The sequence below is a fragment of the Coregonus clupeaformis genome, chromosome 21 (assembly GCF_020615455.1).
Source record: "Coregonus clupeaformis isolate EN_2021a chromosome 21, ASM2061545v1, whole genome shotgun sequence".
In the NCBI taxonomy this organism is placed as follows: domain Eukaryota; kingdom Metazoa; phylum Chordata; class Actinopteri; order Salmoniformes; family Salmonidae; genus Coregonus; species Coregonus clupeaformis.
The window spans coordinates 46,550,387-46,577,886 of NC_059212.1; the positions used below are offsets into that span (position 1 = coordinate 46,550,387).

The window sequence follows — 27,500 nt, forward strand, 5'->3', positions numbered from 1 at the left end:
TACTGAGATGCAGGCCACAGCATGTGTAAACCTGTCACTGGCAGTGCCTGACAGATCCAACATGGCTACTGAGATGCAGGCCGCAACATGTGTAAACCTTTCACTGGCCGTCCCTGACAGATCCAACATGGCTACTGAGATGCAGGCCGCAGCATGTGTAAACCTGTCACTGGCAGTGCCTGACAGATCCAACCAATCTATACTGAACAAAAATATATACACAACATGTAAAGTGTTGGTCCCATGTTTAATGAGCTGAAATAAAAGATCCCAGAAATGTTCCATAAGCACAAAAGGCTTATTTCTCTCAAATGTTGTGCACAAATTGTTTACATCCCTGTTAGTGAGCATTTCTCCTTTGCCACCATAATCCATCCACCTGACAGGTGTGGCATATCAAGAAGCTGATTAAACTGCATGATTACTACACAGGTGCACCTTGTGCTGTGGACAATAAAAGGCCACACTAAAATGTGCAGTTTTGTCACACAACACAATGCCACAGATGTCTCACATTTTGAGGGAGCATGCAATTGGCATGCTGACTGCAGGAATGTCCACCAGAGCTGTTGCCAGATAATTGAATGTTCATTTCTCTACCATAAGCCGCCTCCAACGTTGTTTTAGAGAATTTGGCAGTACGTCCAACCGGCCTCACAACCGCAGACCACATTTGCTGATGTCAACATTGTGAACAGAGTGCCCCATGGTGGCGGTGAGGTTATGGTATGGGCAGGTATAAGCTATGGATAACGAACACAATTGCATTTTATCGATGGCAATTTGAATGCACAGAGATACTGTGACGAGATCCTGAGGCCCATTGTCGTGCCATTCATTTGCCGCCATCACCTCATGTTTCAGCATGATGATAATGCACGGCCCCATGTCACAAGGATCTGTACACAATTCAAAATGTCCCAGTTCTTCCATGGCCTGCATACGCATCAGACGTCACCCATTGAGCATGTTTGGGATGCTCTGGATCGACGTGTATGACATCGTGTTCCAGTTGCTGCCATTATCCAGCAACTTCGCACAGCCATTGAAGAGGAGTGGGACAGCATTCCACAGGCCACAATCAACAGCCTGATCAACTTTATGTGAAGGAGATGTGTCGCGCTGCATGAGGCAAATGGTGGTCACACCAGATACTGATTGGTTTTCTGATCCACGCCCCTATCTTTTTTTTGGTATCTGTGACCAACAGATGCTTATCTGTATTGCCAGTCATATGAAATCCATAGATTAGGGCCTAATGAATTTATTTCAATTGAATGATTTCCTTTTACGAACTGTAAAATCTTTGAAATTGTTGCATGTTGCGTTTATATTTTTGTTCCGTGTAAAATTGCCACAGAGCTACATGCAGAGCAGGTTACACAGTCACCGGTTACAGTTCACTGCGCCCAGTGACATTTACAAGGTGAATGATTTGCCGCAGGGCTAGCAAATATAAGGTTCATAGACCGAGGTTCATATGTACTGAGGGCTTTAATGAAGATGCAGTGAGGCAAATAAGGTGACTTCACGGTGGCTGGCCAACCAGCTGACTGACTGAAGGCTACATTACGTAATGGGAACAGGTAGTCAGACCCTGAAGGACCCTGGGTAATGTAGGAGAAAGGGAGAGAGAGAGAGAAAGAGGGAGGAGGGAGGGAGAGTAGAGGAGGGAGGAGGATAGGGAGGGAAGGAGGGAGGGAGGGAGGGAGGGAGGGAGGGAGGGAGGGAGGGAGGGAGGGAGGGAGGGAGGGAGGGAGGGAGGGAGGGAGGGAGGAGAGGAAGGGACGAGGTGACTTCACTGTCCAGAGAGAGAGACGCTGGCTAGCCACTCAGCTGGAGGTTACATTATGTAATGGGAACAGGTAGTTGGTAGTCAGACGCTATAGAGGCCGTATGAAATCAAATCAAATGTTATTTGTCACATGCGTAAACCACATGTGTAGACTAACAGTGACATGTTTACTTACGGCCCCTTCTCAACAACACAGAGAGAAGAATATAGAAAAAATAGAAACACGAGGAGCAGGTAGTGGGCGGCAGGTCGCTTAGTGGTTAAGAGCGTTGTGCCAGTAACCGAAAGGTCGCTGGTTCTAATCCCCGAGCCGACTAGGTGAAAAATCTGTCGATGTGCCCTTGAGCAAGGCACTTAACCCTAATTGCTCCTGTAAATCGCTCTGGATTAGAGCGTCTGCTAAATGACGAAACGATGTAGTCTACTGCACTTGGAGGACAATATGGAGATGTTTGTTTATCAAATCAAGCTTTATTTATACAGCACATTTCAGACATGGAATGCAACGCAATGTGCTTTACAGGAAAAATTAACAAATAGAAAACAATGAAAATAAAAGCTGAAATATTTACTACAAAACAAACTGACTAAAAAGCACCCTGAGGAAAAGTAAAAAGATGTGTTTAACAATCGCTTTTAAATATGTTCACAGTTTCAGCCCCCATCTGGTTCTCTGGCAGGCTATTCCAGAGGCTGGGGGCATAATAACTAAAGGCTGCCTCTCCATGCCTCTTGGTCCTAGGCTTTGGGATAGTTAAAAGGCCAGTGCCTGTTTGAAGAGCAAGGAGCATCAGAATGGCATATTGAGTATGATTGTTTAAGCACCAGGGACAGTTGGAAGGGAGAGGTGAATGGGTGGAGGAAGAATGGAGGAAAGAGGGGACTTACTGGCAGCATCAGGATGGTACCTGGAGGACCAGGAATTCCGTCCGAACCAGGAATACCAGCACGCCCTGGAGGACCCTGGGTAATGTAGGAGACAGAGCGAGAGGGAGAGAGAGCGAGGGAGACAGAGAGAGGGGGGAGAGGGGGAGAGAGAGAGGGAGCGAGAGCGAGAGCGAGAGCGAGAGCGAGAGCAGAGAGAGAGAGAGAGAGAGAGAGAGAGAGAGAGAGAGAGAGAGAGAGAGAGACAGAGAGAGCGAGAGCGAGAGCGAGAGCGAGAGCGAGAGCGAGAGAGAGAGAGAGAGAGAGAGAGAGAGAGAGAGACAGAGAGAGAGACAGAGAGAGAGAGAGAGAGAGTTGGTTAATCGTATAGAACACTTATAGATAGGCTGAATGTTAAGTCAGGGAGATAAAATGTATACTTCGTAAACATAATCACACAGGAAATATAAATGATTAGTGAACAAAAACCCTACAGGAATGGGTTCTAGACATAGAGATGATATCATAGACATGGTTCTATATTCCTGGTTGTAGAGGGGAAAGTGTCCATGACCATAAGTACAGAAGGGTATTTCGTTCCAGATATATTTGTATTGTTTCCTGTCAGATAGTTAATCACGTTGATTGGTGTCCTAGACTAGACTAGTAAAGGAGAAAGTGAATGTGATTGCTGATTATTTCCATATGAGGTTTGATGTTTGACCTCATCCATTGTTCCTCCACTCCTCTCTTCTCATTTTCCCTGCTCTCTCTCACTGCCCCGGGACCAGGGTTGCAAAGCAACAGATAATTTACACTGCCCCGGGACCAGGGTTGCAAAGCAACAGATAATTTACACTGCCCCGGGACCAGGGTTGCAAAGCAACAGTTAATTTACACTGCCCCGGGACCAGGGTTGCAAAGCTACCGGTAATTTACACTGCCCCGGGACCAGGGTTGCAAAGCAACAGATAATTTACACTGCCCCGGGACCAGGGTTGCAAAGCTACCGGTAATTTACACTGCCCCGGGACCAGGGTTGCAAAGCTACCGGTAATTGACATTGCCCCGGGACTAGGGTTGACTATAATTCTGGTAATTAAGAGAAGATCTCTGGCAATATAAGGTAACTTTGGTAATTTATACTTGAATAACAAAAAAGAGAGTGCCTTCAGAAAGTACTCACACCGCTTGACTTCTTCCACATATTGTTGTGTTACAGCCTGAATTCAAAATTGATTAAATATTGTAAAACATCTCAGCCATCTACACACAATACCCCATAATGACAAAGTGAAAACATGTTTTTAGAAATTTTAGCAAATGTATTGAAAATGAAATACAGAAAAATCAAATTTACATAAGTATTCACACCCCTGAGTAAATACTTTGTAGAATGACTTTTGGCAGTGATTTCAGCTGTGAGTCTTTCTGGGTAAGTCTCTAAGAGCTTTTCACACCTGGATTGTGAAATTTGCCCATTATTCGTGAAAAAACTCTTCAAGTTCAGTCAAATTGGTTGTTGATCATTGATAGACAACCATTTTCAGGTCTTGCCATAGATTTTCAAGGAGACTTAAGTCAAAACTGTAACTCGGCCACTCAAAAACATTCACTGTCTACTTGGTAAGCAACTCCAGAGTAGATTTGGCCTTGTGTTTTAGGTTATTGTCCTGCTGAAATGTGAATTAATCTCCCAGTGTCTGGTAGAAAGCAGACAACCAGGTTTTCCTCTAGCATTTTTTCCTGTGCTTGGATCCATTCCGTTTCTTTTCATCCTGAAAAACTCCCCAGGTCTTAACGATTACATGCATACCCATAACATGATGCAGCCACCACTATGCTTGAAAATATGGAGAGTGGTACTCAGTAAAGTGTTGTATTGGATTTGCACCAAACATAAGACTTTGTATTAAGGGCAAAAAGTTAATTGCATTGCCAGTTTTGTTCTCTCCCATCACAGCCATTAAACTCTGTAACTGTTTTAAAGTCACCATTGGCCTAATGGTGAAATCCCTGAGTGGTTTCCTTCCTCTCCAGCAACTGAGTTAGGAAGGCAGCCAGTATCTTTGTAGTGACTGGGTGTATGGATACACCATCTGTAAGGACAGACGCAGGGAGAAGCAAGTACAGGGAGTGAACATATAATGACAAAACAGACAGGAACTAGACGCCGACAGCGTTCTGGACAATAGAAACGAAACAACATTAACGCAGACACCCGGGATCAAACTGAGGAACAGACAGATATAGGGAAGGTAACCAAGCAGTGATGAAAGTTCAGGTGAGTCCAATGAAGCGCAGATGCGTGTAACGATGATGACAGGTGTGTGTAACGATGGTGACAGGTGTCAGTAATGATGGTGACAAGTGTGAGTAATGATGGGCAGCCTGGCGCCCTCGAGCGCCAGGGAGGGGGAGCGGGAGCAGGCGTGACACCATCCAAAGTGTAATTAATAACTTCACTATGCACAAAGGGATATTCAGAGTCTGCTTTAAAAAAAAAATATTACCCATCTACCAATAGGTATCCTTCTTTGCGAGGCATTGGAAAACCTGTGGTTGAATCTGTGTTTGAAATTCACTGCTCGACAGAGGGACCTTACAGATAATTGTATGTGTGGGGTACAGAGATGAGCTAGTCATTCAAAAATCATGTTAAACACTATTATTGCACACAGAGTGAGTCCATGCCAGAGATAATTACAGACACCTGTGATAATCTGAAGTACCCAAAAAGGCCACTAGATGTAATCTTATAAAATTCCAAATAAACCTTGTAAGTTACCAAAATTCTGGTAGTTTACTGGTAAACTAAAAAGTTTCCAGTAACTTATCCTCCCTTTGCAACCCTACCCAGGACTAGTGCTGAGCGATTAACCAACATTTATTAAACAACTAATTTACCGACATCGGTTCCATTTAGTTGTTGTTTTTTGTGAGCCCATCCACCATTTCTCTAGAGAGAAATCGAATCATTCACGAGAGAAATCAACTCAAGAACTATGTGAGACGTTATGGTTTTACTTAAGAAAATATTCAACCTTGTTCAGCGCAGAAACGTGGTAATTAACTAGAATATTTTCAATGTTTTTGGCAGGGAGAAGGTAGAGGTGTGCCTGGGTGGGATGGGAGGTATGTGAGAAATGTGAGGATCAAAGGATAATCTAGGGGACCCTTTCTCTTTGTGTGTGTGTGTGTGTGTGTGTGTGTGTGTGTGTGTGTGTGTGTGTGTGTGTGTGTGTGTGTGTGTGTGTGTGTGTGTGTGTGTGCTTGTGTGTGAGGGAGACCCTGCTCTCTCCCAAAATCCAAAACCGCAGGACCACACCAACACTGCGTCAATTTCAATGGGCCTGTCAAGGTGTACTCCTGGGAGAAATTGAGAAATGGAGAAGGGGGAGAGGGGATGGGGGCGGTCCAGGATCAACCAAATATTTTTGGAGCATTCTGCCCTTTCTGGAACAAAAAGGCTTTTGTGTCGAGAGGAGAGGACAGGAGTGAAGAGGAGAGGAGAGGAGAGGAGAGGAGAGGAGAGGAGAGAGAGGAGTTAGAGGAGAGGAGAGGAGAGGAGAGGAGAGGAGAGGAGAGGAGAGGAGAGGAGAGGAGAGGAGAGGAGAGGAGAGGAGAGGAGAGGAGAGGAGAGGAGAGGAGAGGAGAGGAGAGGAGAGGGTGTAGAAGTGAGTGGGAAACGGGGTCAGTTCACCCAATTTTGGGAAAAACAACCTCATATGCTCCAGATTCTTAAAGAGGGGTGGAGGACAACCACTTATTATCTGTCTAACAATCAATCAAAGTAAATGTCTGTCTAACAATCAATCAAAGTAAATGTCTGTCTAACAATCAATCAGGTTATTGTCCTGCAATTTTAGGTTATTGTCCTGCTGAAAGGTGAATTCATCTCCCAGTGTCTGGTGGAAAGCAGACTGAACCAGGTTTTCCTCTAGGATTTTGCCTGTGCTTAGCGCCATTCCGTAAATGTTTTATCCCGAAAAACTCCTCAGTCCTTAATGATTACAAGCATACCCATAACATGATGCAGCCACCACTATGCTTGAAAATATGGAGAGTAGTACTCAGTAATGTGTTGAATTGCATTTGCCCCAAACATAAGACTTAGTATTCAGGACAAAAAGTGAATTGCACACATGTTACTTTAGTGCCTTGTTGCAAACAGGATGCATGTTTTTTTTTGTTTTTTTTTGTACAGACTTTCTTCTTTTCCCTCTGTCAATTAGGTTAGTATTGTGGAGTAACTACAATGTTGTTGATCCATTCTCAGTTTTCTCCTGTCACAGACATTAAACTCTGTAACTGTTTTAGTCACCATTGGCCCCATGGTGAAATCCCTGAGCGGTTTCCTTCCTCTCCGGCAACTGAGTTAGGAAGGACGCCTGTATCTTTGTGGTGACTGGGTTTATTGATACACCATCCAAAGTGTAATTAATAACTTCACTATGCTCAAAGGGATATTCAATGTCTGCTTTTTTTTATTTTTTACCCATCTACCAATAGGTGCCCTTCTTTGCGAGGCATTGGAAAACCTCTCTGGCCTTTGTGGTTGAATCTGTGCTTGAAATTCACTGCTCGACTGAGGGACCTTACAGATAATTGTATGTGTGGTGTACAGAGATGAGGTAGTCATTCAAAAATAATGTTAAACACTATTATTGCACACAGAGTGAGTCCATGCAACTTATTATGTGACTTGTTAAGCACATTTCTGTCCCTTGTAAGCTGAGCTGGAGGGTTGAGGGTCGGTTAGGTCACTTGTAAGCTGAGCTGGAGGGTTGAGGGTCGGTTAGGTCCCTTGTAAGCTGAGCTGGAGGGTTGAGGGTCGGTTAGGTCCCTTGTAAGCTGAGCTGGAGGGTTGAGGGTTGGTTAGGTCGCTTGTAAGCTGAGCTGGAGGGTTGAGGGTCGGTTTGGTCGCTTGTAAGCTGAGCTGGAGGTTTGAGGGTCGGTTTGGTCCCTTGTAAGCTGAGCTGGAGGGTTGAGGGTCGGTTAGGTCGCTTGTAAGCTGGAGGGTTGAGGGTCGGTTAGGTCGCTTGTAAGCTGAGCTGGAGGATTGAGGGTTGTTTAGGTCCCTTGTCAGCTGAGCTGGAGGGTTGAGGGTCGTTTAGGTCCCTTGTCAGCCTAGCTGTTCCACGTGAGACATCAACAAACAGAACCGCGTCCCAAATGGTATCCTATTCTCTACATAGTGTACTACTATGTTTTTTTATCAAAGACCTATGGGCCTCTGGTCAAAAGTAGTGCACTATGTAGGGAATAAGGGTGCCATTCTCTGGTCTAAAGTAGTGCACTATGTAGGGAATAAGGGTGTCATTTGGGACGACGCCCTACAACTATGTGTTGTTGAGGATAATGAGAGTTAAGTTGATGAACATATCTGGTTTCCCTGCCTGCCTCTCTGTCTTCCTCTCTTCTCCGCTCAGCCTTTTCTCTCTACTCCTGCTAGTGTGAGGGTGTGGACCTCAACTAGTCACTAGCCAGTGAAACCACTTCCTTTATATTTATATCTGCTGGCTTCTCTTCTTTAGTAACCAAGATGGACGACTGTCAAGACAGACCATCTTAAACTGTATTTATTATTATTATTATTATTATCATTATTATTAATGTCTTCAATATCTTTATACTGTTACAAGTCATCTATAAATCAGTGTAGTGAGTGGAATGCTGATTCATTATCTTTATACTGTTACAAGTCATCTATAAATCAGTCTAGTGAGTGGAATGCTGATTCATTATTAGTCAGCTACATTTGTCATGGTCCAAGGAGTCAGACCAGACAAGAGGACATGCCTGAGGGGTCAAAACCACATTCACCTACATTTCCATCATTTTTAACACTATTTTCTCTGGTATGCATTAAGTACTATAGTTGTTTTTGCTCGGCAGAGAGTTGAATGTAGTATAGTGAATGCCAACTATAACCCAACAAGGGGTTGACCAAGGACCTGGTAATTTGTTTGTCCTCTGCGGAAGTGTGAATAATAACTCCAATAGTTAGAACGATAAAGACAGTGGTGTAGCCATCTATAAGGAATAATGGGGGATGACCAAGGATCACCCTTAACCTGTTTCCAACAGCAGGAAGCTCCATAGGTGCAAAAGCTCTCACTTACCCTGTCACCGTGATCTCCATGTGGGCCAGGGGCACCCTGCAAGCCTGGGGAGCCGGGGAGGCCCTGCAAACGCACGCACGCACACACACACACACACACACAGACACACACACAGACACACACACACACACATTAACCAAAACATCACCACAGCAGAGCTAGCTAACCAAACTGCTACCACATTTAATCTATTAACCTCAGAGAAACATAGCTATACTTCTCTCTCTCTTTCTCCCTCTATCGCTTACTCTCTCTCCACTCTCTCTCTCTCTCCACTCTCTCTCTCTCTCTCTCTCTCTCTCTCTCTCTCTCTTTCTCTCTCTTTCTCTCTCTCTCGTCCTCTCTCTCTCGCTCTTTCTTTCTCTCTCTCCACTGTCTTTACAGGCTCATTCAGGAGGACTAAAGCACTTTTCATAAAGAGAGTTTCTTTCCCCTCTTCTCTTTAACGGTTCTCCATCTGTGGAAAGAGAGAGAGAGAGGGTCTGGGAGGGAAAGAGAGAACGTGATACTCACAGCTTGGCCTGGGGCTCCTTGGGGTCCTTCAATCAGCATCCCCTGGAAGAGAGGGAAGAGAGGGAAGAGAGGGAAAAGAAAGGAAAAAGAAAGGGAAAAGAGAGGGAAAAGAGAGGGGAAAATGAATACAGTAGCATTCAGAGACGGCAGTAAATCTACACACTGCAGAGTGGAGACAGAGTAGAGGAGTGGGGAAACAAGGACTGGAAAGTCCAAGCAGGAGAAACACACTCCGAAATGATGTTATGTGAAAAGGTGTTTATGGCTAAGGTAACTCATTATTAGCTGATAAATCATTGATACCTAGTTATACAGTAGTGATAATACCTAGTTATACAGTAATACCTAGTTATACAGTAATACCTAGTTATACAGTAATAGCTAGTTATACAGTAATACCTAGTTATACAGTAGTGATAATACCTAGTTATACAGTAATACCTAGTTATACAGTAATACCTAGTTATACAGTAATAGCTAGTTATACAGTGGTGGTGAAACATGTTGCCTTTGACTTACAGGTTCAATGACGGCGGGCTCTCCTTTCTCTCCCTTCTCACCCCCATAACCACCTCCTCCCATCTGAAAACAACCGTGAAAGACATCAGATATTGGTTGATATTTGACTGAGTTGTCAACTAAATACAGTGTTTCCCCTATATTCATTTAGATAGCTGTTGGCTTATAGACAGGCAGTCTATGGGAACAGCGAGCATGTCATTGCACTAATGCTAGTAGCACCACTGCTGAAAAAGTAATAATTGACTTAGCAACTGACCCAGTAACTGACCCAGTAACTGACCCAGTAACTGACTTAGTAACTGACTTAGTAACTGACCCAGTCACTGACTTAGCAACTGACCCAGTAACTGACCCAGTCACTGACTTAGCAACTGACCCAGTAACTGAGCCAGTTACTGACTTAGCAACTGACCCGGTAACTGACCCAGTCACTGACTTAGCAACTGACCCAGTAACTGACCCAGTCACTGACTTAGTAACTGACCCAGTCACTGACTTAGCAACTGACCCAGTAACTGACCCAGTCACTGACTTAGCAACTGACCCAGTAACTGACCCAGTCACTGACTTAGCAACTGACCCAGTAACTGACCCAGTCACTGACTTAGCAACTTACCCAGTAACTGACCCAGTCACTGACTTAGCAACTGACCCAGTAACTGACCCAGTCACTGACTTAGTAACTGACCCAATAACTGACCCAGTCACTGACTTAGTAACTGACCCAGTAAATGACCCAGTAACGTACAGTACTCACACTAGTCTCTGTGATATGAGTGTGAATACATTCAGTCCACTGTATGAGTATCAAAGGCCACAGTACTTACACTAGACTCTGTCTCGGTCTCAGCGGGTATGCCGGGCCCAAACTCATCCTCATAGGCCGAGACAGAGGCGGTGGGTTTGGACTCGCCGGTGCCGTAGTCGCCATAATCCCCATACTCGTATGTCTGTTTCATATCAATCTCCTTAGTGTCACCGTATTCCTTCAGATCGTACTCCTTAAAATCGTACGAGTTCTCGCCGGGGTCGGGACCTTTGGTGTCTGAGCCGGTTTCTGCAGCAGCCGTAGGGTCGGCGCCGACCTCCTTCACTCCTGTGACGTAATCGTCAACTATTTCCTCGTCATAGTTCTGATTAGTCATTGTGAGGAGGGGATTGGGCAATGGGAGGGAACATGGAGGGTTGGGGTTAGAGAGAGGACAAAGCATGGGAATAGTTAACTTATTGAATAACTTTCTCATTATTTATTTTATTTAGAGTAATATGTGATTGTGAATCACAGTTAAAAACATTTATTTTAGTCTGTTCTCAGATCTGTATGAGTTTAGACTACCACTAGTCTGTTCTCAGATCTGTATGAGTTTAGACTACCACTAGTCTGTTCTCAGATCTGTATGAGTTTAGACTACCACTAGTCTGTTCTCAGATCTGTATGAGTTTAGACTACCACTAGTCTGTTCTCAGATCTGTATGAGTTTAGACTACCACTAGTCTGTTCTCAGATCTGTATGAGTTTAGACTACCACTAGTCTGTTCTCAGATCTGTATGAGTTTAGACTACCACTAGTCTGTTCTCAGATCTGTATGAGTTTAGACTACCACTAGTCTGTTCTCAGATCTGTATGAGTTTGAGCCTACAGTGCACTACTTCAACTATTGTTGTCATATGATTCTACTACTTATTTCCCTCATTAAAATGCAAATCAATTTATAACATTTTTGACATGCGGTTTTTGCTGGATTGTTTTGTTGTTATTCTGTCTCTCACTGTTCAAATAAACCTACCATTCAAATTATAGACTGATAATTTCTTTGTCAGTGGGCAAACGTACAAAATCAGCAGGGGATCAAATACTTTTTTCCCTCACTGTATGTTATGTGTCTTCTGGCACCCTATTCCCTATATAGTGCACTACTGATGATAAGAACCACATACAGTAGGCTCAGGTCAAATGTAGTGCACTATATACCTAATATAGGGTGACATTTAGGACACAGACACTGAGTTAAACTCTGTAGTTTAGTAAATAACCAAACATTTAGTAAATAACCAAACATTTAGTAAATAACCTAAGATTTAGTAAATAACCAAATATTTAGTAAATAACCAAACATTTAGTAAATAACCTAAGATTTAGTAAATAACCTAAGATTCTGTAAAATAACCAAACATTTAGCAAATAACCAAACATTTAGTGAATAACCTAAGATTTAGTAAATAACCTAAGATTCTGTAAAATAACCGAACATTTAGTAAATAACCAAACATTTAGTGAATTACCTAACATTTAGTAAATAACCTAAGATTCTGTAAAATAACCGAACATTTAGTAAATAACCAAACATTTAGTGAATAACCTAACATTTAGTAAATAACCTAAGATTCTGTAAAATAACCGAACATTTAGTAAATAACCAAACATTTAGTGAATAACCTAACATTTAGTAAATAACCTAAGATTCTGTAAAATAACCGAACATTTAGTAAATAACCAAACATTTAGTGAATAACCTAACATTTAGTAAATAACCTAAGATTCTGTAAAATAACCGAACATTTAGTAAATAACCAAACATTTTGTGAATAACCTAACATTTAGTAAATAACCTAACATTTAGTGATTAACTTAACATTTAGTAAATAACCTAACATTTAGTAAAATAACCTAACATTTAGTAAATAACCTAACATTTAGTGATTAACTTAACATTTAGTAAATAACCTAACATTTAGTAAATAACCTAACATTTAGTAAAATAACCTAACATTTAGTAAATAACCTAACATTTAGTGATTAACTTAACATTTAGTAAATAACCTAACATTTAGTAAAATAACCTAACATTTAGTAAATAACCTAACATTTAGTGAATAACTTAACATTTAGTAAATAACCTAACATTTAGTAAATAACCTAACATTTAGTGAATAACCTAACATTTAGTAAATTAACCTAACATTTAGTAAATAACCTAACATTTAGTGAATAACCTAATATTTAGTAAATAACCTAACATTTAGTAAAATAACCTAACATTTAGTAAATAACCTAACATTTAGTAAATAACCAAACATTTAGTAAATAACCTAATATTTAGTAAATAACCAAACATTTAGTAAATAACCAAACATTTAGTAAATAACCTAAGATTTAGTAAATAACCTAAGATTCTGTAAAATAACCAAACATTTAGTAAATAACCAAACATTTAGTGAATAACCTAAGATTTAGTAAATAACCTAAGATTCTGTAAAATAACCGAACATTTAGTAAATAACCAAACATTTAGTGAATTACCAAACATTTAGTAAATAACCTAAGATTCTGTAAAATAACCGAACATTTAGTAAATAACCAAACATTTAGTGAATAACCTAACATTTAGCAAATAACCTAAGATTCTGTAAAATAACCGAACATTTAGTAAATAACCAAACATTTAGTGAATAACCTAACATTTAGTAAATAACCTAAGATTCTGTAAAATAACCGAACATTTAGTAAATAACCAAACATTTTGTGAATAACCTAACATTTAGTAAATAACCTAACATTTAGTGATTAACTTAACATTTAGTAAATAACCTAAGATTTAGTAAAATAACCTAACATTTAGTAAATAACCTAACATTTAGTGATTAACTCAACATTTAGTAAATAACCTAGCATTTAGTAAAATAACCTAACATTTAGTAAATAACCTAACATTTAGTGAATAACTTAACATTTAGTAAATAACCTAACATTTAGTAAATAACCTAACATTTAGTGAATAACCTAACATTTAGTAAATTAACCTAACATTTAGTAAATAACCTAACATTTAGTGAATAACCTAATATTTAGTAAATAACCTAACATTTAGTAAAATAACCTAACATTTAGTAAATAACCTAACATTTAGTAAATAACCTAACATTTAGTGAATAACCTAACCTAATAATTTAGTAAATAACCTAACATTTAGTAAATAACCTAACATTTAGTGAATAACTTAACACTTAGTAAAATAACGTAACGTTTAGTAAATAACCTAGCATTTAGTGAATAGCCTAACATATAATGATAATCGTGTCATAAACATGAAGAAGCATGTACCAGGATCGGAGAGGTTGAGTCTGTAGGGTTCTCAGCTGGTTGAGCGCTGTCCACTGTGCCGTAGTCGTAGGCTGTGTCTTCTCCGTCCACAACGGCAGCATCCACAGCGGCAGCCTGTACATTCATGATAAAACACAAGAACGCACAAGGAAAAGGTAGAAAATGCTGGGATGATGGACTCATAACCACTCACAACACGAGGAAGGTAACCACTCACTATAGCATCAACATGAGGAAGGTAACCACTCACTATAGCATCAACATGAGGAAGGTAACCACTCACTATAGCATCAACATGAGGAAGGTACCCACTCACTATAGCATCAACATGAGGAAGGTAACCACTCACTATAGCATCAACATGAGGAAGGTAACCACTCACTATAGCATCAACATGAGGAAGGTAACCACTCACTATAGCATCAACACGAGGAAGGTAACCACTCACTATAGCATCAACACGAGGAAGGTAACCACTCACTATAGCATCAACATGAGGAAGGTAACCACTCACTATAGCATCAACACGAGGAAGGTAACCACTCACTATAGCATCAACGTGAGGAAGGTAACCACTCACTATAGCATCAACATGAGGAAGACAACATCCATACTCACCTCAGAGACACATAGATGCGTTCCAATCATTTTGTAATATGTTAGTTACTTAGTAATTACCCACTATGTAAAGTGAATATATTTAGATGTTATAAACATACGTATATCTATAACTATGTTAGATATAAGACTGGCTAGATATAAATCACCTCCATGAAGTGGAGATGTCATTGTCCCCTTGTAGGTGTGTGTTTTACCTCAGGTGCAGGTTTGGCTCCTTCGGTTGGGGCAGTTTCAGTGGCTACTCCTCCTTCACTGTAGTCATAGAACTCACTGTATTCTAGGTCGTATGAATTGTACTGGACAGGAGAGGAGAGACAAGCAAGCAGACAGGTAACCAGTTAGTGCACACGTGCAAATACGGTATTCCTTTTTTCAATACATAAAAAAAGGATAATATGATATGTCGCATTCTTCATATTTACATGGCTATGACTGAGATGAGTGCTGTTTTTCAGACAGTTGCTACACCCATACTCTCTCATTCAAATCAAAGATTGAGTGTAGATGTACTATAAAATCCCATACAACGTTATATCCTCTAAAAGTACTATATCCTCTAAAGTACTATATCCTCTAAAGTACTATATCCTCTAAAGTACTATATCCTCTACATCACAATATCCTCTAAAGTACTATATCCTCTAAAGTACTATATCCTCTAAAGTACTATATCCTCTAATGTACTATATCTTCCTTGTCCCCACCACATCATGCTGGGGGAAAGTACAGTATATAGATATTTGGAAAAAATATAATATATATAAAATAACCAACACTTGCACTTGTCCCCCCAAAAAAATATATAATAATTTAAAAAAAAAGTATGCACTCACTAACTGGAAGTCACTCTGGCTAAGAGCATCTGCTAAATGACTAAAATGTAAATGTAAACCCTAAACACAGCAGGATATATAATTACAGTTTCAACAGGAGATACGGGGTTTAAGTTACAGCCTGTAAAAACGCTGAAAGACATAAAACATAACGTCTGTCGTTGAGGAACAACGATTACTTAACTTTTCCTCCACGAGTAAAAAGATAAGGTCCAGTCAAAACAGAGGTGAAGGCAGATGAAGTTGACAGGCTAAGTGCGCATTCCAAATAGCACCCTATTTTCTATGTAGTGCACTTCTTTTGACCAGGGCCTATTTGGTACCATTCAAACAACTGGTGTCCAGTCAAAACAGAGGCTGACACTCTAGCTCTACCTCTATCAGAAGGGACAGATTAATATTAGTCCCAGTTCAATAATATAAAACCCGAATGAATGATGGGCTGGCTGACTGCCTTGGGTTTCACTGGACAAGAAAGAGAGGAAGAGAGGCCGGAGAGGAGGAGAGGAGGACTGGACCGCAGGGGTGATGGAGAGAGGGAGAGAAGGAAATAGACAGGGAGAGAAAGAGAGAGAGACAGACAGACAGAAATGGAAAGAAGGCGAGAGAGAGAGAGGAAGAGAGAGAGCACAGAGAGAGAGAGAGAGAGAGAGAGAGAGAGAGAGAGAGAGCACAGAGAGAGAGAGAAAGAGAGAGAGAGCACAGAGAGAGAGAGAGAGAGAGAGAGAGAGAGAGAGAGAGAGAGAGAGAGAGAGAGAGAGAGAGAGAGAGAGAGAAAAAAACAAGTTAAAATATTTATGAAGTTGGAGAGCCTGGCCAAGCCTGAAGCATTCACCACGACAGGCCAGATAGTTTGATGAAAGAGATAAATATTGAAGTGTGCTCATAAAAGCCTCCGCCTCTCCCTCCATCCCTCTTTTCCTCCCTGCCTCTCTGCTCTTGCATGTGTCTGGGTGTTGCAAAGCATCATGGGGTGGGTAGGGCTCAGGGGTCAGGATATCTCTAGTAAAGGTCATGCTATGAACATTGAACCCCCTGACCCTAAACCCTTTCATCCCACCATCCCATGTTCCTTTCCTAAGGTCATCTGATAAACAGACCTGAAACACCTGATTGGTTGATAATAATATAGTAACTATTTATTTTATTTTTGTATAATCTAGAAGAGGCCTACCTATAGTGGTTCCATCGCCTCATTGAAAACAACAAGGATTTATATAGACAAATAAGTCAAAGACTCTATCCATCCCAATGTGGTTGTCTTTAATCATCTCCTTAACAGGAGTTGGAAGATGAGTGAGGCAACCATCTCTTAATGCTACCTATTCTGTAATTAGTGTTGATGAACAGCTTGCATGTTAATGCTACCTATTCTGTAATTAGTGTTGATGAACAGCTTGTATGTTAATGCTACCTATTCTGTAATTAGTGTTGATGAACAGCTTGTATGTTAATGCTACCTATTCTGTAATTAGTGTTGATGAACAGCTTGTATGTTAATGTTACCTATTCTGTAATTAGTGTTGATGAACAGCTTGTATGTTAATGCTACCTATTCTGTAATTAGTGTTGATGAACAGCTTGTATGTTAATGATACCTATTCTGTAATTAGTGTTGATGAACAGCTTGTATGTTAATAATACCTATTCTGTAATTAGTGTTGATGAACAGCTTGTCTGTTAATGCTACCTATTCTGTAATTAGTGTTGATGAACAGCTTGTATGTTAATGCTACCTATTCTGTAATTAGTGTTGATGAACAGCTTGTATGTTAATGTTACCTATTCTGTAATTAGTGTTGTTGAACAGCTTGTCTGTTAATGCTACCTATTCTGTAATTAGTGTTGATGAACAGCTTGTATGTTAATGCCACCTATTCTGTAATTAGTGTTGATGAACAGCTTGTATGTTAATGATACCTATTCTGTAATTAGTGTTGATGAACAGCTTGTATGTTAATAATACCTATTCTGTAATTAGTGTTGATGAACAGCTTGTCTGTTAATGCTACCTATTCTGTAATTAGTGTTGATGAACAGCTTGTCTGTTAATGCTACCTATTCTCTAATTAGTGTTGTTGAACAGCTTGTATGTTAATGCTACCTATTCTGTAATTAGTGTTGATGAACAGCTTGTCTGTTAATGTTACCTATTCTGTAATTAGTGTTGATGAACAGCTTGTATGTTAATGCTACCTATTCTGTAATTAGTGTTGTTGAACAGCTTGTCTGTTAATGCTACCTATTCTGTAATTAGTGTTGATGAACAGCTTGTCTGTTAATGCTACCTATTCTGTAATTAGTGTTGATGAACAGCTTGTCTGTTAATGCTACCTATTCTGTAATTAGTGTTGATGAACAGCTTGTATGTTAATGCTACCTATTCTGTAATTAGTGTTGATGAACAGCTTGTCTGTTAATGTTACCTATTCTGTAATTAGTGTTGATGAACAGCTTGTATGTTAATGCTACCTATTCTGTAATTAGTGTTGATGAACAGCTTGTCTGTTAATGCTACCTATTCTGTAATTAGTGTTGTTGAACAGCTTGTATGTTAATGCTACCTATTCTGTAATTAGTGTTGATGAACAGCTTGTCTGTTAATGCTACCTATTCTGTAATTAGTGTTGATGAACAGCTTGTATGTTAATGCTAGCTATTCTTTAATTAGTGTTGATGAACAGCTTGTATGTTAATGTTACCTATTCTCTAATTAGTGTTGTTGAACAGCTTGTATGTTAATGTTACCTATTCTCCAATTAGTGTTGTTGAACAGCTTGTATGTTAATGTTACCTATTCTGTAATTAGTGTTGATGAACAGCTTGTATGTTAATGCTACCTATTCTGTAATTAGTGTTGATGAACAGCTTGTCTGTTAATGCTACCTATTCTGTAATTAGTGTTGATGAACAGCTTGTATGTTAATGATACCTATTCTGTAATTAGTGTTGATGAACAGCTTGTATGTTAAAGCTACCTATTCTGTAATTAGTGTTGATGAACAGCTTGTATGTTAATGCTACCTATTCTGTAATTAGAGTTGATGAACAGCTTGTATGTTAATGCTACCTATTCTGTAATAAGTGTTGTTGAACAGCTTGTATGTTAATGCTACCTATTCTGTAATTAGTGTTGATGAACAGCTTGTATGTTAATGCTACCTATTCTGTAATTAGTGTTGTTGAACAGCTTGCATGTTAATGCTATCTATTCTGTAATTAATGTTGTTGAACAGCTTGTATGTTAATGCTACCTATTCTGTAATTAGTGTTGATGAACAGCTTGTATGTTAATGCTACCTATTCTGTAATAAGTGTTGTTGAACAGCTTGCATGTTAATGCTATCTATTCTGTAATTAGTGTTGTTGAACAGCTTGTATGTTAATGCTACCTATTCTGTAATAGTGTTGATGAACAGCTTGTATGTTAATGCTACCTATTCTGTAATTAGTGTTGATGAACAGCTTGTATGTTAATGCTACCTATTCTGTAATTAGTGTTGTTGAACAGCTTGTATGTTAATGCTACCTATTCTGTAATTAGTGTTGATGAACAGCTTGTCTGTTAATGCTACCTATTCTGTAATTAGTGTTGATGAACATCTTGTATGTTAATGCTACCTATTCTGTAATTAGTGTTGATGAACAGCTTGTATGTTAATGTTACCTATTCTCGAATGAGTGTTGTTGAACAGCTTGTATGTTAATGTTACCTATTCTCGAATTAGTGTTGTTGAACAGCTTGTATGTTAATGTTACCTATTCTGTAATTAGTGTTGATGAACAGCTTGTCTGTTAATGTTACCTATTCTGTAATGAGTGTTGAAGAACAGCTTGTATGTTAATAATACCTATTCTGTAATTAGTGTTGATGAACAGCTTGTATGTTAATGCTACCTATACTGGAATTAGTGTTGTTGAACAGCTTGTATGTTAATGCTAACTATTCTGTAATTAGTGTTGATGAACAGCTTGTATGTTAATGCTACCTATTCTGTAATTAGTGTTGTTGAACAGCTTGTATGTTAATGTTACTTATTCTGTCATTAGAGTTGATGAACAGCTTGTCTGTTAATGCTACCTATTCTGTAATTAGTGTTGATGAACAGCTTGTATGTTAATGCTACCTATTCTGTAATTAGTGTTGTTGAACAGCTTGTCTGTTAATGTTACCTATTCTCTAATTAGTGTTGTTGAACACCTTGTATGTTAATGTTACCTATTCTGTAATTAGTGTTGATGAACAGCTTGTATGTTAATGCTACCTATTCTGTAATTAGTGTTGTTGAACAGCTTGTCTGTTAATGCTACCTATTCTGTAATTAGTGTTGATGAACAGCTTGTATGTTAATGCTACCTATTCTGTAATTAGTGTGATTTGAACAGCTTGTATGTTAATGCTACCTATTCTGTAATTAGTGTTGATGAACAGCTTGTCTGTTAATGCTACCTATTCTGTAATTAGTGTTGTTGAACAGCTTGTCTGTTAATGCCACCTATTCTGAAATTAGTGTTGATGAACAGCTTGTATGTTAATGCTACCTATTCTGTAATTAGTGTTGATGAACAGCTTGTATGTTAATGTTACCTATTCTCTAATTAGTGTTGTTGAACAGCTTGTATGTTAATGCTACCTATTCTGTAATTAGTGTTGATGAACAGCTTGTATGTTAATGCTACCTATTCTCTAATTAGTGTTGTTGAACAGCTTGTCTGTCAATGCTACCTATTCTGTAATTAGTGTTGATGAACAGCTTGTATGTTAATGATACCTATTCTGTAATTAGTGTTGATGAACAGCTTGTATGTTAATGCTACCTATTCTGTAATTAGTGTTGATGAACAGCTTGTATGTTAATGCTACCTATTCTGTAATTAGTGTTGTTGAACAGCTTGTCTGTTAATGCTACCTATTCTGTAATTAGTGTTGATGAACAGCTTGTATGTTAATGCTACCTATTCTGTAATTAGTGTTGATGAACAGCTTGTATGTTAATTTTACCTATTCTGTAATTAGTGTTGATGAACAGCTTGTATGTTAATGCTACCTATTCTGTAATTAGTGTTGTTAATCTGATCTGGGACCAGGCTAGATGGGCTAGCCAGTTGGCTATACAGAACAAACTGATCTGGGACCAGAATAGAGATAGAGACGTTATAATTCCTAGCAGCAGTAGTTGGTTTTCCAGGTATTGGGATGGGCGTTCAGCAGCAGTGGTTGGTTTTCCAGGTATTGGTCTGGGCGTTCAGCAGCAGTAGTTGGTTTTCCAGGTTTTGGGCTGGGCGTTCAGAAGCAGTAGTTGGTTTTCCAGGTTTTGGGATGGGCGTTCAGCAGCAGTAGTTGGTTTTCCAGGTATTGGGATGGGCGTTCAGCAGCAGTAGTTGGTTTTCCAGGTTTTGGGATGGGCGTTCAGCAGCAGTAGTTGGTTTTCCAGGTTTTGGGATGGGCGTTCAGCAGCAGTAGTTGGTTTTCCAGGTTTTGGGATGGGCGTTCAGCAGCAGTAGTTGGTTTTCCAGGTTTTGGGATGGGCGTTCAGCAGCAGTAGTTGGTTTTCCAGGTTTTCGGATGGGCGTTCAGCAGCAGTAGTTGGTTTTCCAGGTTTTGGGATGGGCGTTCAGCAGCAGTAGTTGGTTTTCCAGGTATTGGGATGGGCGTTCAGCAGCAGTAGTTGGTTTTCCAGGTTTTGGGATGGGCGTTCAGCAGCAGTAGTTGGTTTTCCAGGTTTTGGGATGGGCGTTCAGCAGCAGTAGTTGGTTTTCCAGGTATTGGTCTGGGAGTTCAGCAGCAGTAGTTGGTTTTCCAGGTTTTGGGATGGGCGTTCAGCAGCAGTAGTTGGTTTTCCAGGTTTTAGGATGGGCATCAGCAGCAGTAGTTGGTTTTCCAGGTTTTGGGATGGGCGTTCAGCAGCAGTAGTTGGTTTCCCAGGTTTTGGGATGGGCGTTCAGCAGCAGTAGTTGGTTTTCCAGGTTTTCGGATGGGCGTTCAGCAGCAGTAGTTGGTTTTCCAGGTTTTGGGATGGGCGTTCAGCAGCAGTAGTTGGTTTTCCAGGTATTGGTCTGGGCGTTCAGCAGCAGAAGTTGGTTTTCCAGGTTTTGGGATGGGCGTTCAGCAGCAGTAGTTGGTTTTCCAGGTATTGGGATGGGCGTTCAGCAGCAGTAGTTGGTTTTCTATGTTTTGGGATGGGCGTTCAGCAGCAGTAGTTGGTTTCCCAGGTTTTGGGCTCGGCGTTCAGTAGCAGAAGTTGGTTTTCCAGGTTTTGGGCTTGGCGTTCAGCAGCAGTAGTTGGTTTTCCAGGTTTTGGGATGGGCGTTCAGCAGCAGAAGTTGGTTTTCCAGGTTTTGGGCTCGGCGTTCAGCAGCAGTAGTTGGTTTTCCAGGTTTTGGGATGGGCGTTCAGCAGCAGTAGTTGGTTTTCCAGGTATTGGTCTGGGCGTTCAACAGCAGTAGTTGGTTTTCCAGGTTTTGGGATGGGCGTTCAGCAGCAGTAGTTGATTTTCCAGGTTTTGGGATGGGCGTTCAGCAGCAGAAGTTGGTTTTCCAGGTTTTGGGATGGAAGTTCAGCAGCAGTAGTTGGTTTCCCAGGTTTTGGGCTCGGCGTTCAGCAGCAGAAGTTGGTTTTCCAGATTTTGGGCTCGGCGTTCAGCAGCAGTAGTTGGTTTCCCAGGTTTTGGGCTCGGCGTTCAGCAGCAGAAGTTGGTTTTCCAGGTTTTGGGCTCGGCGTTCAGCAGCAGAAGTTGGTTTTCCAGGTTTTGGGCTCGGCATTCAGCAGCAGTAGTTGGTTTTCCAGGTTTTGGGATGGGCGTTCAGCAGCAGTAGTTGGTTTCCCAGGTTTTGGGCTCGGCGTTCAGCAGCAGTAGTTGGTTTTCCAGGTTTTGGGATGGGCGTTCAGCAGCAGTAGTTGGTTTTCCAGGTATTGGTCTGGGAGTTCAGCAGCAGTAGTTGGTTTTCCAGGTTTTGGGATGGGCGTTCAGCAGCAGTAGTTGGTTTTCCAGGTTTTAGGATGGGCATCAGCAGCAGTAGTTGGTTTTCCAGGTTTTGGGATGGGCGTTCAGCAGCAGTAGTTGGTTTTCCAGGTTTTGGGATGGGCGTTCAGCAGCAGTAGTTGGTTTTCCAGGTTTTGGGCTGGGCGTTCAGCAGCAGTAGTTGGTTTTCCAGGTTTTGGGATGGGCGTTCAGCAGCAGTAGTTGGTTTTCCAGGTTTTGGGATGGACGTTCAGCAGCAGTAGTTGGTTTTCCAGGTTTTGGGATGGGCGTTCAGCAGCAGTAGTTGGTTTTCCAGGTATTGGTCTGGGCGTTCAGCAGCAGTAGTTGGTTTTCCAGGTTTTGGGATGGGCGTTCAGCAGCAGTAGTTGGTTTTCCAGGTATTGGTCTGGGCATTCAGCAGCAGAAGTTGGTTTTCCAGGTTTTGGGATGGGCGTTCAGCAGCAGTAGTTGGTTTTCCAGGTATTGGGATGGGCGTTCAGCAGCAGTAGTTGGTTTTCTATGTTTTGGGATGGGCGTTCAGCAGCAGTAGTTGGTTTCCCAGGTTTTGGGCTCGGCGTTCAGTAGCAGAAGTTGGTTTTCCAGGTTTTGGGCTTGGCGTTCAGCAGCAGTAGTTGGTTTTCCAGGTTTTGGGATGGGCGTTCAGCAGCAGAAGTTGGTTTTCCAGGTTTTGGGCTCGGCGTTCAGCAGCAGTAGTTGGTTTTCCAGGTTTTGGGATGGGCGTTCAGCAGCAGTAGTTGGTTTTCCAGGTATTGGTCTGGGCGTTCAACAGCAGTAGTTGGTTTTCCAGGTTTTGGGATGGGCGTTCAGCAGCAGTAGTTGATTTTCCAGGTTTTGGGATGGGCGTTCAGCAGCAGAAGTTGGTTTTCCAGGTTTTGGGATGGAAGTTCAGCAGCAGTAGTTGGTTTCCCAGATTTTGGGCTCGGCGTTCAGCAGCAGAAGTTGGTTTTCAAGATTTTGGGATCGGCGTTCAGCAGCAGTAGTTAGTTTCCCAGGTTTTGGGCTCGGCGTTCAGCAGCAGAAGTTGGTTTTCCAGGTTTTGGGCTCGGCGTTCAGCAGCAGAAGTTGGTTTTCCAGGTTTTGGGCTCGGCATTCAGCAGCAGTAGTTGGTTTTCCAGGTTTTGGGATGGGCGTTCAGCAGCAGTAGTTGGTTTCCCAGGTTTTGGGCTCGGCGTTCAGCAGCAGAAGTTGGTTTTCCAGGTTTTGGGCTCGGCGTTCAGCAGCAGTAGTTGGTTTTCCAGGTTTTGGGATGGGCGTTCAGCAGCAGAAGTTGGTTTTCCAGGTTTTGGGCTCGGCGTTCAGCAGCAGTAGTTGGTTTTCCAGGTTTTGGGCTCGGCATTCAGCAGCAGTAGTTGGTTTTCCAGGTTTTGGGATGGGCGTTCAGCAGCAGTAGTTGGTTTCCCAGGTTTTGGGCTCGGCGTTCAGCAGCAGAAGTTGGTTTTCCAGGTTTTGGGCTCGGCGTTCAGCAGCAGTAGTTGGTTTTCCAGGTTTTGGGATGGGCGTTCAGCAGCAGAAGTTGGTTTTCCAGGTTTTGGGCTCGGCGTTCAGCAGCAGTAGTTGGTTTTCCAGGTTTTGGGATTTGCGTTCAGCAGCAGTAGTTGGTTTTCCAGGTATTGGTCTGGGCGTTCAACAGCAGTAGTTGTTTTTCCAGGTTTTGGGATGGGCGTTCAGCAGCAGTAGTTGATTTTCCAGGTTTTGGGATGGGCGTTCAGCAGCAGTAGTTGGTTTCCCAGGTTTTGGGCTCGGCGTTCAGCAGCAGAAGTTGGTTTTCCAGGTTTTGGGCTCGGCGTTCAGCAGCAGTAGTTGGTTTTCCAGGTTTTGGGATGGGCGTTTAGCAGCAGAAGTTGGTTTTCCAGGTTTTGGGCTCGGCGTTCAGCAGCAGTAGTTGGTTTTCCAGGTTTTGGGATGGGCGTTCAGCAGCAGTAGTTGGTTTTCCAGGTATTGGTCTGGGCGTTCAACAGCAGTAGTTGGTTTTCCAGGTTTTGGGATGGGCGTTCAGCAGCAGTAGTTGGTTTCCCAGGTTTTGGGCTCGGCGTTCAGCAGCAGAAGTTGGTTTTCCAGGTTTTGGGCTCGGCGTTCAGCAGCAGTAGTTGGTTTCCCAGGTTTTGGGCTCGGCGTTCAGCAGCAGAAGTTGGTTTTCCAGGTTTTGGGCTCGGCGTTCAGCAGCAGAAGTTGGTTTTCCAGGTTTTCGGCTCGGCGTTCAGCAGCAGTAGTTGGTTTTCCAGGTTTTGGGATGGGCGTTCAGCAGCAGTAGTTGGTTTTCCAGGTTTTGGGCTCGGCGTTCAGCAGCAGTAGTTGGTTTTCCAGGTTTTGGGATGGGCGTTCAGCAGCAGTAGTTGGTTTTCCAGGTTTTGGGATGGGCGTTCAGCAGCAGTAGTTGGTTTTCCAGGTATTGGGATGGGCGTTCAGCAGCAGTAGTTGGTTTTCCAGGTATTGGGATGGGCGTTCAGCAGCAGTAGTTGGTTTTCCAGGTATTGGGATGGGCATCTAGCTTTGCAAGGAAATAATGCTTACATTTCTCAGGGTGGGTGTGTGTCTGTCTCTAGACTCAGATGAACCCAATTACCTCTTTTGATTCACAGCCTACAACTATAATAATGTAATATATTTTGTATATTTTATTTGTTTTACCATAAATCCTTTATTTATTAAATGTGATGTATACTTTCTGTGTGTATGTTCCACGGACCTCTGGTGTGTGTGTGTGTGTGTATGTGTGTTTGTGTGTTTGTGTGTTTGTGTGTGTGATCCCAGGGAGGGAGAGCTGAGCTCCAAAGCTCCTAAACCTGGTGGAGTCATTATAGGTATAAATCACTGAGACCAATCTCTCTCTCACACACACGCGCGCACACACACATACACACACGCACGCACACACGGACACACACACACACACACACACGCACACACACACACACACACGTGTGCGCACACACACACACACACACACCAAAGTAGAGGCTCAAACTTTGTGGCAGAGGAAGAGGAAAATTTATAGTGTGAGCTCATATAGTGGAATAGGAAAATGTCAGCGTTCCCTTCAGGATGAGTTCTGAATATCAGAATACAGCTTCTGCTTCCCAAATGGCAGCCTATTCCCTACATAGTGCATTTATTTTGTCAAGGGCACACTGGGCTCTTTTCAAAGTAGTGCACCACGTAGGGAATAGGGTGCCGTTTGGAGAGGAACTCAGACATCGTTATATTTTAGAGAAGGTGGATTTGGCTGAAGAATGACGCTTTGCAGAGAAGATGGTTGTGTATTTGAGGGATTACATGGAGTTGGAGCCAGTTGAGGGATTACATGGAGTTGGAGCCAGTTGAGGATTACATGGAGTTTGAGCCAGTTGAGGGATTACATGGAGTTGGAGCCAGTTGAGGATGACATGGAGTTGGAGCCAGTTGAGGATGACATGGAGTTGGAGCCAGTTGAGGATGACATGGAGTTGGAGCCAGTTGATGATGACATGGAGTTGGAGCCAGTTGAGGATTACATGGAGTTTGAGCCAGTTGAGGATTACATGGAGTTTGAGACAGTTGAGGATTATATGGAGTTGGAGCCAGTTGAGGGATTACATGGAGTTGGAGCCAGTTGAGGGATTACATGGAGTTGGAGCCAGTTGAGGATTACATGGAGTTGGAGCCAGTTGAGGGATTACATGGAGTTGGAGCCAGTTGATGATGACATGGAGTTTGAGCCAGTTGAGGATTACATGGAGTTGGAGCCAGTTGAGGATTACATGGAGTTGGAGCCAGTTGAAGGATTACATGGAGTTAGAGCCAGTTGAGGGATTACATGGAGTTGGAGCCAGTTGATGATTACATGGAGTTTGAGCCAGTTGAGGGATTACATGGAGTTGGAGTCAGTTGAGGGATGACATGGAGTTGGAGCCAGTTGAGGGATTACATGGAATTGGAGCCAGTTGAGGATGACATGGAGTTGGAGCCAGTTTACATAAAACTCAAATTAGGCAGAGAATGAAAGCATCAGTGTTCATTTTGAAATATGATCATATCACAAAGAAGAAATAGGTCATAATAGATTGAAGACATGAGATTTTTATACATGAGAACCTTGTCAAAATGTTCCCTCTGGCAGGTCACTTCATGTTTTAACCTTACTAGATTGGCAGGCTCTGAGATACACAGAGGTAGGCTTTGAGCTACTACTCTTTGTCAGGATGCAGTGAAAATTACTCACACTGTTCATGTCTATAAATTATTGTGTAATAAGTCTTCAAATGGGGAGGATTTAAAGATAGCCTTTGATGGACAACATACGTTTTATAGAGGTATCCAGCTCACATTAGCTGAGCACAAAACCCCCACCCTCACTCCCATCCCTGCTGCTTTCATCCTCCCCTCACCCAGATACTGACCTCATCCTCCTGGTGAGGTGTTTCACAGATGACCTCCCTCCCCCACCTCTCTCTCTCTCTCTCTCTCTCTCTCTCTCTCTCTCTCTCTCTCTCTCTCTGTCTCTCTGTCTCTCTGTCTCTCTGTCTCTCTCTCTCTCTCTCTCTCTCTCTCTCTCTCTCTCTCTCTCTGTCTCTCTCTCTCTCTCTCTCTCTCTCTCTCTCTCTCTCTCTCTCTCTCTCTCTCTCTCTCTCTCTCTCTCTCTCTCTCTCTCTCTCTCTTGCTCTCTCTCTCTCTCTCTCTCTCTCTGTCTCTCTCTCTCTCTCTCTCTCTCTCTCTCTCTCTCTCTCTCTCTCTCTCTCTCTCTCTCTCCACTCTCCCTCTTGCTCTCTCTCTCTTTCTTGCTCTCTCTCTCTCTCTCTCTCTCTCTCTCTCTCTCTCTCTCTCTCTCTCTCTCTCTCTCTCTCTCTCTCTCTCTCTCTCTCTCTCTCTCTCTCTCTCTCTCTCTCTCTCTCTCTCTCTCTCTCTCTCGCTCTCCCCCTCTCGCTCTCTCTCCATCTCTCCATCTACCCCTCTCTCTCTCTCTCTCTCTCTCGCTCTCCCCCCTCTCGCTCTCTCTCCATCTCTCCATCTACCCCTCTCTCTCTCTCTCTCTCTCTCTCTCTCTCTCTCTCTCTCTCTCTCTCTCTCTCTCTCTCCCTCTTGCTCTCTCTCTCTCTCTCTCTTGCTCTCTCTCTCTCCCTCTCTCTCTCTTGCTCTCTCTCTCTCTCTCTCTCTCTCTCTCCCTC

General features: G+C 42.0%; 1 protein-coding gene across 1 annotated transcript in view; it reads right to left on the bottom strand.

The window, feature by feature from the left end:
- The window catches only part of LOC121535697 (collagen alpha-1(XI) chain), a 141,255-nt gene that overhangs the window by 74,343 nt on the left and 39,412 nt on the right, over positions 1-27,500 (bottom strand). The window contains exons 6-12 of the mRNA XM_041842961.2: positions 14,738-14,839; positions 13,923-14,036; positions 10,647-10,952; positions 9,817-9,879; positions 9,298-9,339; positions 8,785-8,847; positions 2,684-2,758 (exon numbers count right to left, since the gene is read on the bottom strand). Coding sequence (XP_041698895.1) covers positions 2,684-2,758; positions 8,785-8,847; positions 9,298-9,339; positions 9,817-9,879; positions 10,647-10,952; positions 13,923-14,036; positions 14,738-14,839 — 765 coding nt within the window. The remainder of the gene's footprint in view (positions 1-2,683; positions 2,759-8,784; positions 8,848-9,297; positions 9,340-9,816; positions 9,880-10,646; positions 10,953-13,922; positions 14,037-14,737; positions 14,840-27,500) is intronic.